The sequence below is a fragment of the Uloborus diversus genome, chromosome 3, assembly GCF_026930045.1.
Source record: "Uloborus diversus isolate 005 chromosome 3, Udiv.v.3.1, whole genome shotgun sequence".
NCBI classification, from domain to species: Eukaryota; Metazoa; Arthropoda; class Arachnida; order Araneae; family Uloboridae; genus Uloborus; species Uloborus diversus.
In genome coordinates, this window is record NC_072733.1 from 179,174,616 (window position 1) to 179,187,016 (window position 12,401).

At 32.6% G+C, this 12,401-nt stretch overlaps 1 protein-coding gene across 2 annotated transcripts in view; it reads left to right on the plus strand.

Annotated features, from left to right (window-relative positions):
• Positions 1-12,401, plus strand: part of LOC129219310 (succinate--CoA ligase [ADP/GDP-forming] subunit alpha, mitochondrial-like) — a gene marked incomplete at its 5' end in the record, with an annotated part of 324,980 nt that overhangs the window by 71,212 nt on the left and 241,367 nt on the right. Inside the window, 1 exon segment of one of the 2 annotated variants that reach the window (XM_054853660.1) lies at positions 2,945-3,223. Coding sequence (XP_054709635.1) covers positions 2,945-2,971 — 27 coding nt within the window. The 3' untranslated portion in view covers positions 2,972-3,223. 2 annotated transcript variants of the gene reach the window in all.

Sequence of the window (12,401 nt, forward strand, 5' to 3'; positions counted from 1 at the left end):
GCGTTTTTGCTATCAGGCAGAAGGGACCCATAGGTGTATATTCGTGCCACTCAGGTTCAGGGAAGCAAGTTCCCAACACTTCAAAGGCCAGGGCTCTAAGTATGGAAGGGGTGCACCTTGTTTCTTAAAACATTTTGACAGAGTTCGAGATTAATTTGAATTGGTACTGAAACTGTTGGGTTCTGCAAGGGAACAAGACACTCTGGTTCGAAGTTTAAATGTGATGCGTCTTTTAGCCGCAAAACTCCATGAAGGAAGCCCATCTGAGTCTTTAGTTTTCAATCTAAGTCTCTACTGGTCTCTTTCCATAGTGACAAGCAGCCAGGAACTCGAATAATCTTTTCCCAAAGAATTAAGGCCTTTTTTTTAAGGCTAAGCTCCCAGTGGCCCATCACCAAAACAGAAGCATGGCGTCAATGGGGGTGGTTTTCATTGCCCCTGAAACAATCCGCAAGGAATGGTTCTGGACCACCTCTAAAGAGTCGAGCACACTCTGCCCAGCCACAGCAAGCGGTTCACAGCAGTAAGTCATTATAGAATATAAACATGTGATAAGTCTGAAGCAAGGTCTTACGATTACAGCCCCATCTTGCCCCAGCAAGGCGATTAAGAGCACTTACTCTTTTTGTGGCACGATTGATAATGTACTCAACATGGGGTTTCCATGTCAATTTACGATCAAACGTCACTCCCAGATATTTGAAGTTGTCACAAGTGGGGATCAAGGTATTCTTATACAACTGTTGTAGGTCCAATAAATGATGCATAAGTGAAAAATTCAGACAATGATTTATTTAAATTTACTTCCATATTATTAGTATCACACCAATCCTCCAAAGCTTTTAAAGCAGGAGAGAGTTTATCCACTAAGTTTACTTCTGCTTTAACTATCTTAGAGATTGTCCAAAAAACCAGATTTATCAGCGTATAATAGGCATTTTATGGCCGGAATATTTCTTAGTTTCAAAATCAGATCGTTAATATAGATGTTGAAAAGGGAACAGCTGCTGACAGCTCCCTGAGGGAGGCCCGTCTTTAGTAGATTTTGACAATGCACTGTCGTATCTAACTCTACACGAGCGCTGACAAAAGAAGGCTCAAATCCAGTTAAAAAGATTTGCTCTAATACCCAGAGTTGACAGCTTATATAAAAAGTTCCCTCGCCATACATTGTCATAGGCAGATTTTAAGTCTATAAAAATAGCTGACAGGATCTGGTTGTTATCCAGCACTTCCTTGACACATTGACTCAAAAGAGCCACATGTTGGTTAGTAGATCTATGACCTCCGAACCCCACCTGTTCTTCGGCCAATAATTCATTCGATTCTAAATAGCAGTTGAGTTTTCTCACAATGATTTTCTCCATAGCCTTTCCCACTGCTCTAGTTAATGAGATAGGTCTATAGCTATTAAGGATATCAAAATCTTTATCCTTATGTATAGGTACAATAGTAGAATCAACAACAAAATCATGCCGGTTTTCCAAATTAAATTGAAAAGAGTCAGGATGGTTTCAAAAGCTTTAGGGCCAAGGTGGACAAGGAATACAGAATGGATCTTATCGCCTCCAGGAGATTTACCTCATGGAAGATTTCGTAGAGCATAAGTCATCTGTGGTAATGGGAGTTTCAGAAATAGAATCAGTGTTTAGATTCGTAATTCGCCTGCAGAAGGCTAGTTTTCTGTTTGATCTTGGACGTATGCATTTTTGCTGTAAAAAGAAAATCAACATCAATTACTTAAAAAAACCACATAATTGAATAAACTTTAGTATGTCACTATAAATCTTAGTCAAACTCCAATTTTGTTGCAAACTTCTGGCCAAACACAATTTAACCAACTTTTCTTCTGTCAACGACCGCTTTTCATCTTCACACTATGGTCTTTTTCCTCTCCTGCTGCTTCCATAATCCTGTTTCAAAATCCATTAACTTTCCCCTTGTTCTTCCAGTCTCTGTCTAATCTTAAAAGTACTGCTGAGTGAGCAATATCTTGTGAGCATTATTGTTTAATAATAATAAAAAATATATATATTATTATTATTATTACTGATTAGTAGTGCAGAAAAGGTGCCTTTGTGAAACAATGTGCACACAAAAAGTTTGAAATTTTTTGGACCGTTTCTTAATCTAAAGCAATTGCGATAAAACTTCAACAAAATGCTGTTTTTTTTTTTATGTTTTAGCAAACCCATAAATAATTTGAGTTGTATGGAATAATTCCTACATTTGCCGCAAATGCATAGAAAGTTTAAATCTTCTTACATTCAATAAGAATTCAATTCCTAATTGGAAAGTATTTTTGTGTGAAATGAAAAGAGTAGTAAGCAGCAGCCCCATATGAAAAATTGTAAGGAGGGGGGGGGGGCTCAGGTGTTTTCCCCATGGTTTAGCAGGATATTTTCCCCATGGAAACTGATTTCAGGACAGATTAAAGTCATTAAAATTTGACGTTTTTTATAAATTATTCATTAATGGCTGGAGAAGAAATGTAAACATTTTTGCAAAGAAAAAGTACTAAAAGCAAGGAAGTTTTCATTTCAAGGGGGGGGGGGGCTTGAGCCCCCATATTGCTCCCTTATATGGGTGGCCATGGTAGTAAGTCATTTCTTATTTTAGTGTTGTCTCTGTCAAGAATTCAAAATTGTGTTAGTTGGATCAAATTAAAAATGTCAAGTTTTTAGTTATTTTATTAAATTCATAATTGAGCTATAAGTTATTCAATTATGTATTATGAAGATGTTCCCGTTAAGATGTTACTCCACCACAGGTGTTCTAGTAAGTCTGAAGGGTGACATGGTAAGGAGGTTTGACTGTGTTACTAGAATCATTGCATTTACTTTTTTCCTCTCATAGATGTACTATTGATGTATTCATTTTGTATTCAAGCATGAATAAGAATTGAATTTTTTATAAATAAAATTTAACTTTTCTTTTTTGTTAGGTAATGCAGCAGAAAGGACTTGCTTGACTAACATTCCTGTTCATGACGGAGAAGTTTAATCTATTTTTGTACAAGGTCTTACATCTAGTGGATTACCTTGAACCACACAGATCACTTTTGTATGCGTATTTACATGTTTTAAATACTTCTTATGGTTTAGATAATTTATATAATTGGACACATTTACATTGATTTTTGTACTGTATTAAATAATGTTAAACTATTACTTCATTAATTTTCTTATTTAATGAATCTTGTATTTTCTGGTATTTACAATTTTATAATTTCATGTGATATTGATTAGGTTTTTGAAAATCTTGCTATTTAAATACTGTTATGGTATTGTGCTTAAAAGTATTTTTTTGAGAATTTTAAAGTCTTTATCAACTAGATATTTTACAAAAGTTAAGCTTTGAAGCAAAATGTTTAATTTTTTTTGTGTGCTTCTAAAATATTTTAAGAAAAGTTATTAGTCAATAGAAATAAAAATTTACTTGTGATTTGATTGAGCATGTACAAAAATGGAGCTTTTAAACTCTTAAAGTAGAAATATTCTTTAAGCATCTAGTGTTAGTTTTTTTTTTTTAATTTTTTTAAATTTATTTATTTATTTATTTTTTAAGTTTAAAAAATGATCTTCATAAAATTGAACGAGGGGAATTTTCTGATTGTTTACCAGTTAGTATTTTAAAAATGTTTCTCAGTGAAACAGTGCAACTATTTAAAAAACTGCTGTGAGTGGATTTTGTTGTGTAGAGAAGCAAGAAACCCTTATTTTAAATTAGTACCTCAAACTTAGTCTTAAAGTTAAATACATGATGTGAAAATATGTACCATTTATTTACACACACACACACCAAAATTGACATGGAAAAATATGTTTGAGACTGATAAACAGAAGTTTAAAATATCTGTAAAATAATATTTAAGTGCCTAAAAATAAATTTTTTATACAAAATTTATAAATATTTTTTGGTGTTTTTTTTTCCTTCAAAAGATATAATGTGCAAAAAAAGGAGAAATTTACAAGCTTATTTGGTATGCTCAGGGATGAGATATAACATGGAGTGGCTTAACTGTGCCAAAATGCAGTCTCTGCACCGTTCTGTGTCAAAAGTGTCATTTTCTGGCTGAATTGCGCTTATCTATGTGAAAACCGAAAAGTCAGCTACAGTGGCTCCCAAAAGTGTTTGCACATCTACGACTTTCAATGAAATAGGATCCTATCCATTGGTTAGAATTAATGTTTCGGAACAGGTATTTAATAATAAGATCAATGACCAATTTCCAACAGAACTACATGACATTTTTTAAAAAAATATTAAAACTTAATTTTTTAAAAATCAAAAACCAAAAAGTGCCGCAAATTTTATCTCACAAAAGTCTTTGTACACTTTAAAAAATGTCTATATATTATTGAATAATCTAACTTTTTATTAAGTTATTATTTAGTTTTATATCATGCAGTATCAAAAACAGCTTTTAAACGTCTGGGAATAGATTTCATTATTTTTTCTTTCTTTTTTGCATAATTTCTGAGCAAGTGTTCAACCACGCTTCAAGTCTTACTGTTTCTAGCTCTATTTTCGTTCCAAAGCCGTATTTTCATAATCTAGTCTCCAGATATCTCTAAATATGTTACATTAAGTTTAAATCTGGAGATTGAAGGAATATTTTCTAAACTTTAGAACAATTTTTGAGACACTAGACGCAAACGTTGAAAACCGTCGTGCTTCTTATCGTTATCTTGATAAAAAAACAAAGTTGTTTCCGATAGCCAAATTTTTGGCTAAGAGTTTAAAATTGGTTTTTAAAATATTTAAATGAACAGCATGATTCATTATTTCATCAAAAAATTCCAAACTACCAAGTCCTGATGCTGATATGCACCCTCACACAAGAACACCTTCACTGCCCTGATTAACTGGTCCTACTAAGTTCTTAAGTTCCTAATTTTGCCTTCTATTTACAATAATGCAACAATTTAACCGAAAATGATGAATTTATTTTCATGTGTAAGTAAGATGTTATTATAAAACGTTTTGAGCTTATTTCTCATTAGTTTTGCGACGAAAAGCGTAAGCTTTCTGCTTTTCGCATGGCCAAGAAAATTTCTGCGGGAAGAGGTCCCATGTAATCCAGCTAATCAGAGAACTTGGCGAATAATTTTAGGCGAAAATTAAATGTAAAAATTTTCATTTAATTTTGCATAAACTTTTACAGCACTCAAATGTGTATTTTTCATAATGTTTTTAACTGTAAATCTCCGATCACGCTTTGTCAACTTTGCCGGTTGACTTTTTCTAACCTTGTTTTCGGTCTGATTCTTTTCTTTTAAGCATTTTATCAAGCACTTCACTATAGAATGGAATAAAGTAACTAGTTTAGAGACATTTCAAACCAATTTACCGCTACTGTGGGGAAAAAATTCAACTTTCGAATGGTGTTTGTGGTTTTTTCGAATACCAGCCATTTTAAAGTAATAAGCACAATATTAAGGAATAAATGCACAAAACATTAAAGCCAAATGACCTTTAAGGGTCAACACTGCAAAAATAATAAAAATATGACATATGATAATTTTAATCATGAATTTATTCGAAAATATTGGAGTGTACAATGACTTTTGTGGCGTATTATTTCTCTGTCTCTTCATTTTTTGACCCATTTCAAAAATAAGATCCATCAATGTTTTGAAAAAACTACAGGGTTTTATTTAAAATGGCATAGGAATCAGGTGAAAAAAAAAATGTACTTCATATTCGAATTTAGTTTCGCATTAGTTAGGTTTTACTAAAAAATTTCAAAGTGTACAAACACTTTTGGGAGCCACTGTATGTCCAACTCAAGCTTCGTGTTCAGTCTCATTCCTAGTTAGCTATCTTCAAAACAGCTCTCTTATCAAACTGTCACCAAATCATTCAGTACCTAAAAAGGGATTGCCCGTAAGTTATGTGCAAAATGGGTTTAATGCAAAGAACAAATGCAGTTTCTAGATGGCTATCTTCATAACAGTTCTCCATATCAAACAATCATCAAATCATTCGGTACCTAAAAAGGGATCTTCAGTAGATTGTGTGCAAAATGGATTTAATGGAAAACAACCAGTTTGAATGGTTGCAATGTGATTACAGCCCCAGTGTGATTTTGTTTAATGATTGAAAGCATTCTCTTCTTTCTAAAATAAAAGAATAGCCTAGAAAACGTTAAAGATGAAAGAAAAAAAAAGAAATAGTCAAGCATAATTACTGTTAAAATAAACATTTGAGTACTCAGGGCCGCAATAAGTATTACATAACCAGGGGCCTATTTAAATAACTTATTAGTTACTAAATGGACCCTTAAAGAAAAACTGCACTGTTCATGAAATTACTGATGTATAACATTTGCTTGAAAACATTCTCTTTATGTAAATCAAGCTCATTCATATTGTTGTACAGAAAAATTTTCATTTCACCGAGTTGATATTTCTAACTTTTTTTTTTCAACTACCAGTGCTTTAAGCATGAAACCAAATAAATAAATAAATAAAAATATTTTTTTTGCAAAATTCATATCCTTTCCCTAAAATGCAACTCTGGCAAGAATTTTTGGACAGTCTCTCCTTAATGTGAAGGCAGAAAATGAAGGGGGTAGGCAAAGGGGTTCAATGTTGTAGAAAGAGAGAAACCATTTTAAACTCCTCATCTATTTTAGTGCTAAAAAGATAACTTTGTTTTGTTCATTTTTCTAAATTTTTTCTTATAAAAGTGGGATGGCATTTAGGGCAGGAATTTTGTGCTACTTTTTTTGAAATGTATTCCTTTTTTTTAAAATTCCTCTTTTATTTTACAGAGTGGGTTGATTTATTTTATGAAAACAAAAATTACGAATTACAAATATAGATGCCCTTTTTTCGTGTTATTTCATAAGAAAAGAACTTTTAATTGGAAGGTTGAAGTTTACCTTGGCCATCCATCCCAATTTCTGAGATCCTGTTTCAGAATTTTAGATGTATTTTAACCAGTAATGTTAAAATCCGATAACATAGCCCATGCAAAAGAAAAAATCAGTTTCTGGGGTACCGCAACCTACCCCCTCACTTCTTTTCTGTCACAACTATATTTAAATTTTAAATTATTACTGCCACTGTTGGAAACACACCACAACTTCTATGTCTCCAAATATTGTAGACATTTAAATTTACGATGTTGGTACAGCTTAATATGGGGATATTGCTGAAAAGAGAAACATTTAAGCCGAGTTTGACTATTTTTCCTTGGTCATAACTCTTTTTTTTTTTTTGTATTCTTTACTTATGGAATAAAAAGCTCACTATTTGCATAACCAATTATATCTTGCATTCTCAAGGGTTGAGAAAACCATCAAGTTTGTTCATTTATACCCATGAAAATAAAATATCTTAAATGAATATTTAAAATGAAAAATATATTGAAATATTTAGTTTTGGTACATAAAAATATACTTGACATGAAAATTAAGTTTTTAATTTCTCGCTTTTATTTAATACTGTTTAAACTTTACTTAACAGATACACTCATATGCATTCAATGAATCAAGTTGTAGTAAATGTACACTTTGTGGCCCCTGGTATTTTAAAAAGATTTTCTTCTTAAATATTTTTTTCAACAAAATGGTCAAACAATTTATAGTGAATTGAGTTTTTAAAAATAATTTTTGAATTCACAGCATTCAAACAGGGTGTCTGTTGGGTCCACCAGTACATACAGGGTGTCTCAGTTAAACGTTTCATAACTCCTAAGAGGGGTAGGGTGCATCCTGGCATCTTGTAATCATACAGCAGTGCAATTTCGGAAATGCTTTCGTAAAGCGGTGATGTACACATTTTATTTCATTTTATTTTCCTCCTGAGGTCTTCCGCACCTACCATTTGCACAGTGTATTTATTGGCTTTAGGTGCCTAGGCAAGCTGAGCAGATGGGACCCCAAGGACAGTTCAATATAGTACAGCAAATACTAATACAATTACAAACACAAAAGCAGCATAAAGAAATTGACCGTAAGGTGAAAAATCTTTTTAATAACACTTATAAAAAAGCAAAAGGTATATGGATCCAAGTAAGTGTGAGAAGTTTCTTCAACCAGCTACAAAAGCACACCTTACACATATTGTAATCTGATTATTAAAACACTCAGATTCAACTATTTCTTACAATTGAATTTTTTTGGAAAAAGTTGAAAAAGGAGATGACAAGCCAAAATTGTGGGACAGGTTGAAATCCAGGGGCAGCTCCAGGGCTGGGCAATCTGAGCAGTGGCCCAGGGCCCCATGGCAGGGTGCACTGCGTCAACTTGCATCATTATAACTGATGTTTAAAAAACATTTTTACTTCTTTATAGATTAAGCTTGACCTAGTCCATGGCTTTATTGAACACTAAGCCCTTTATAAATGCAAAGCAAGAACAAATGGGGCTGCCAAGAGCCAGCAGGACAACCTTGTTAAAAGGGGGATTGGCACAACTCCTATGACAGTGGCGTCAACAGAAAAGACTTTCCCAAATTTAAAGCTCATTAAGACTAACTTTAGGTTCTCTTTATAATGTAAGCGCAAGATCGACTCTCATCATTAGCTATTATTTCGATCAGAAACGAGTTTGCTTTAATTTTACACTTCAGTCCTCTTATAAAAGTGATAAGAAGGAAAAAAAGTTGTAGTTCTAAATTTCAGTAGAGTTCCAAATTTAAAGTATCACAATAGACCAGTGTTCCTTAAATTTTGTTCTCCAGAATCCCAGGGTCATGGAGCTCTCTCATCGGTTCCATGAGGCTTGCATGTTTTCTTTTCACAACTTTCAAATTTGTTCTTTAAAAAATCAATAAAACTAACGCTTTTTCAAAATTATAAATAAATTTACTTTTACTTTCGTATACTGATTTGATCATTATTACCCATTAGGGTAAGTCACCACGGAAAAATTTTATTTGTTTCCTAAAATAATACAAAAATAGCCTGAAATTGCGCCTTCAAGAATTTCACCTTCACAATTTTTCCACGATCAATCCTAAAACACCCTCCTTTTCACTTAATGTCTCCAAAGATAGGCTAAAATTGTGTTTTGAAAACTTCTATTTCGAAAAATTTCCAGTAAGAAACTTCTGATACCCTAATATCACCAAAGATATTTTAAAAGTAATTTCAATATTGAAAAGATTTTGGAAATGCACACACATATCAAAAATTACCATTTTTATCCTCAATTTCATACCTTCTGCTCTTGATACCAGCTACTCTCCCTGTATCTCTGACAATTGAGAGGACAATTTCAACATTTAACAAGTAAGGACCAATTTAAGGAGCAGTACTGGTCAAGGGCATCTAAATGTTCTAACTCTGTCTGCCGTTAACACATAGTAACATCTAAGTTAATAATTTATACATATCTAAAAAATTGTTGAAAAATCGAAGAAATTTTTATTTTTAAGGTTTAAAAACTTTTTCTGTGAAGTTTAAGTGAATTATCAATGTTATTGCTTGCAGGTAAAAAAACATGAGTATTCTCTTTTCCTAATTAAAAAAGTTTTTAATCAAAAACTCATTCATAAATTCTGAGGTTATTTGTCCCTTTTAAAAATTACAAATCGGTATGTATTGGTATTATACAATAACAAATAATAACTAGTAGTTATCAATAATTAGGATGATCGTTAATGAAATATATTTAATTAGCTATTTAATGACAAATACAAATAGTTTATGTGATAGTTTGTTTGAGGTTTGAACCTGGGCCTCTTCCGAAACAGAATCCAGGCTATGCCACTGCAAACTGGTGTTGAAAAATCAGGGGTTCCACGAAAAAGTGAGCATTAAAAAAAAAGGTTCCACTAATAAAAGAAATTAAGAAACCCTACACTGACGATGTTCTGTAATAAGTAAGTTTTATGGTTTTCACTTCCTTTTACAAAAAAGGAAGTATTTTATTCGCGAAAAAAATTTCACTCAAAAATCGACCTTAATTTCCATTTTGCTCGCCCCCGAATGAATATTGATTTTTTTTTCAACCCGACCACACGTGGACACATGCCTAAGAACGTATAGACACCTGAAGAATCCATTTTGACGATCCCCGAGTTAATTACAATGATTTTTCTTGTGACATCTGTATGTATGTATGCTTGTATGTATCTCGCATAACTCAAGAACGGTATGTCCTAGAAAGTTGAAATTTGGTACATAGACTCCAAGTGGGGTCTAGTTGTGCACCTTCTCTTTTGGTTGCATTCGGATGTCCCAAAGGGGGTCTTTTACACCTTTTTGGGGTAAAAATCATTGTTAATTTCAATGCAAACTCAAGCGGTGCTATAATTTGACCAACACTTGGCAATATATTGCCAAGTTTTGTCGCCAACTTGGCGACAAATTTGGTGTTTTTTTTTTTTAATTTGGTTTCAATTCAGCCATATTTAGAAAAGTAACCATTGAAGCACATTAAAACTCCCAATATTAGAAAAATTTATCTGTATAAAACGTTTTCTTTGCTTTGGTTCGCAAGAGACTTGGAATGAAAATATTTAAAGTGTTTTTTTGCTCACTCCGAGGCACTATTATCTTTAAATTGGAGTAAAAGGAAGTCATTTGATGCACACATCAGCTCGTTTCCTTGAAGTGTAACAGTTAGATGTCTTCTAAAACAGGTCTAGCGGACTGGCATCAGCATTGGTTTATGAAAAATGCAAGTGGTTCTGAAAGATTTTTACCTCGCCACGTTGAAAAAATTTCCTTATTAAGTAATTTTCATAATAATACTAGCTTCTACTAGCGGCTTTGCTCGCGTTGATATAGATTTTGTCAATTGATTCAGGTTAATGGCCAATACCAGCAGAGGTCAAATAATTACAAAGAAAACTACATAATATGAATCAAGAAAACGTATATGAGTAGAAAGGAAGTTAGCATGCAAAATTCTTAAAAACTTCCTTTTGAGGAAGTTCAACAGTTCTTAAATGAAGTCAACATTTCCCTAAATTCCCAATCCCTGTCAGATAGTGCCCCGGCACTACGCCAGCTATTTCAGTTTTTGCATAACTTTTTGCAGGTGAAAGGAATGGAGTTCATGTGACTGGTCAGCCTCCTACTAAGGAGAAACACGCCTGAAATTGTGAAGGGCAAATTCCCAAACTGGTTTCAGCAGTCACTACAAATCCTAATTCGAATTTAAATCCTAAATGTCCTTTTAGGGTGAGAACATTTAACCTTTAAAATTCACTTCAAAAGGAAGTTAACAGTTTCTAATAAATAACGTCAACAGTCCTGTTCAAAACACAAAAAAAAAAAAAAAAAAATCAGAGTAAAACTGCTGTTAAACTCAGTAAGCACAACATTTTTTGAAGAATTACATTAAAATGAGGACACCTGGACACTAGTACATAAAACTCTACATTAGAGAAATAAAAGCATTCCTAAAACCCACAGTAGAATAAAGACATCAGCCTTTTTTAAATAAAATTAACCTCCTTCGAAAATCTCCATCAGGAATAGTTCCGTATATCTTCACGAGAAAAATTTTAGTAGCATAAATAAAACACCCTTTAAAATGAGAAAAATGTTCGCCATTCTCGCCATTAAAATATGGACATTAGTCCCACAAAATCCTAATTAGCACAAAAGAACACGAAAAGTTTCATAAATAATGAAAGTAATTGTGCCTAAAACAAGTTGCTTGGTAAGACTGGCGATAAAAAATGGATTTGGCAGATTAATTTATATTTTAATAGAACTTTTAATTTTGTTTCAGCATTTTGTTTTGTTTATTTGGCGGATTATTTTAAACTTTAATATGGTATTTAATAATCTTTTCACTTTAATTTATTTGGAGTTTTTTTTTTCTCATTTTAATTCTTCTCTTGTAATGGCTGGGGCCCCAAGATTTTTGAATTTTTCTTCACGACCTCATTATTGTAACTAAATAAATAAAAAATGCCATTTTAGTTCAGTTTCTATTTTTGCTATTTAATATCATTTAAAGCTGCGTTAAAACGTAAAATAGTCTTCCAAATCCACTGTCATTTGCGCAAGGCCCACATTGCTGTACATTCTGCTGAAACTTGTCAAGTTTACGATACTGTAAAATATTAGCTTTCATAAGCTATAATTTTTAAAAAAAGAGCAGATATTCACCTATTTGAGTTCTTGTGGGAAAATATTTTACTTGACGGGAGGGGGGAGGATACAGGGCTCTATTTCATGGCTTTCTTTATTTAGTTACTAGAAAAATTTATATCAAAAGTTTTAAGCTTGTCTTTTTGTTTTAAGCTTGTCTTTTTGCAACTTTTGGAAGCCATAAAAAGTTTTGAAAAATCTTTACCAAGCTTCAAATTGTTTTCTTTTTTCTTTTTTGCAAGTTTGGAAATGTACTTGAGACTTAAGTTGGCAAATCTCGGAAATTATCGCATTTTTATACATCGAAAAAGCCATAAAACATTAGTACATAGTCTTTG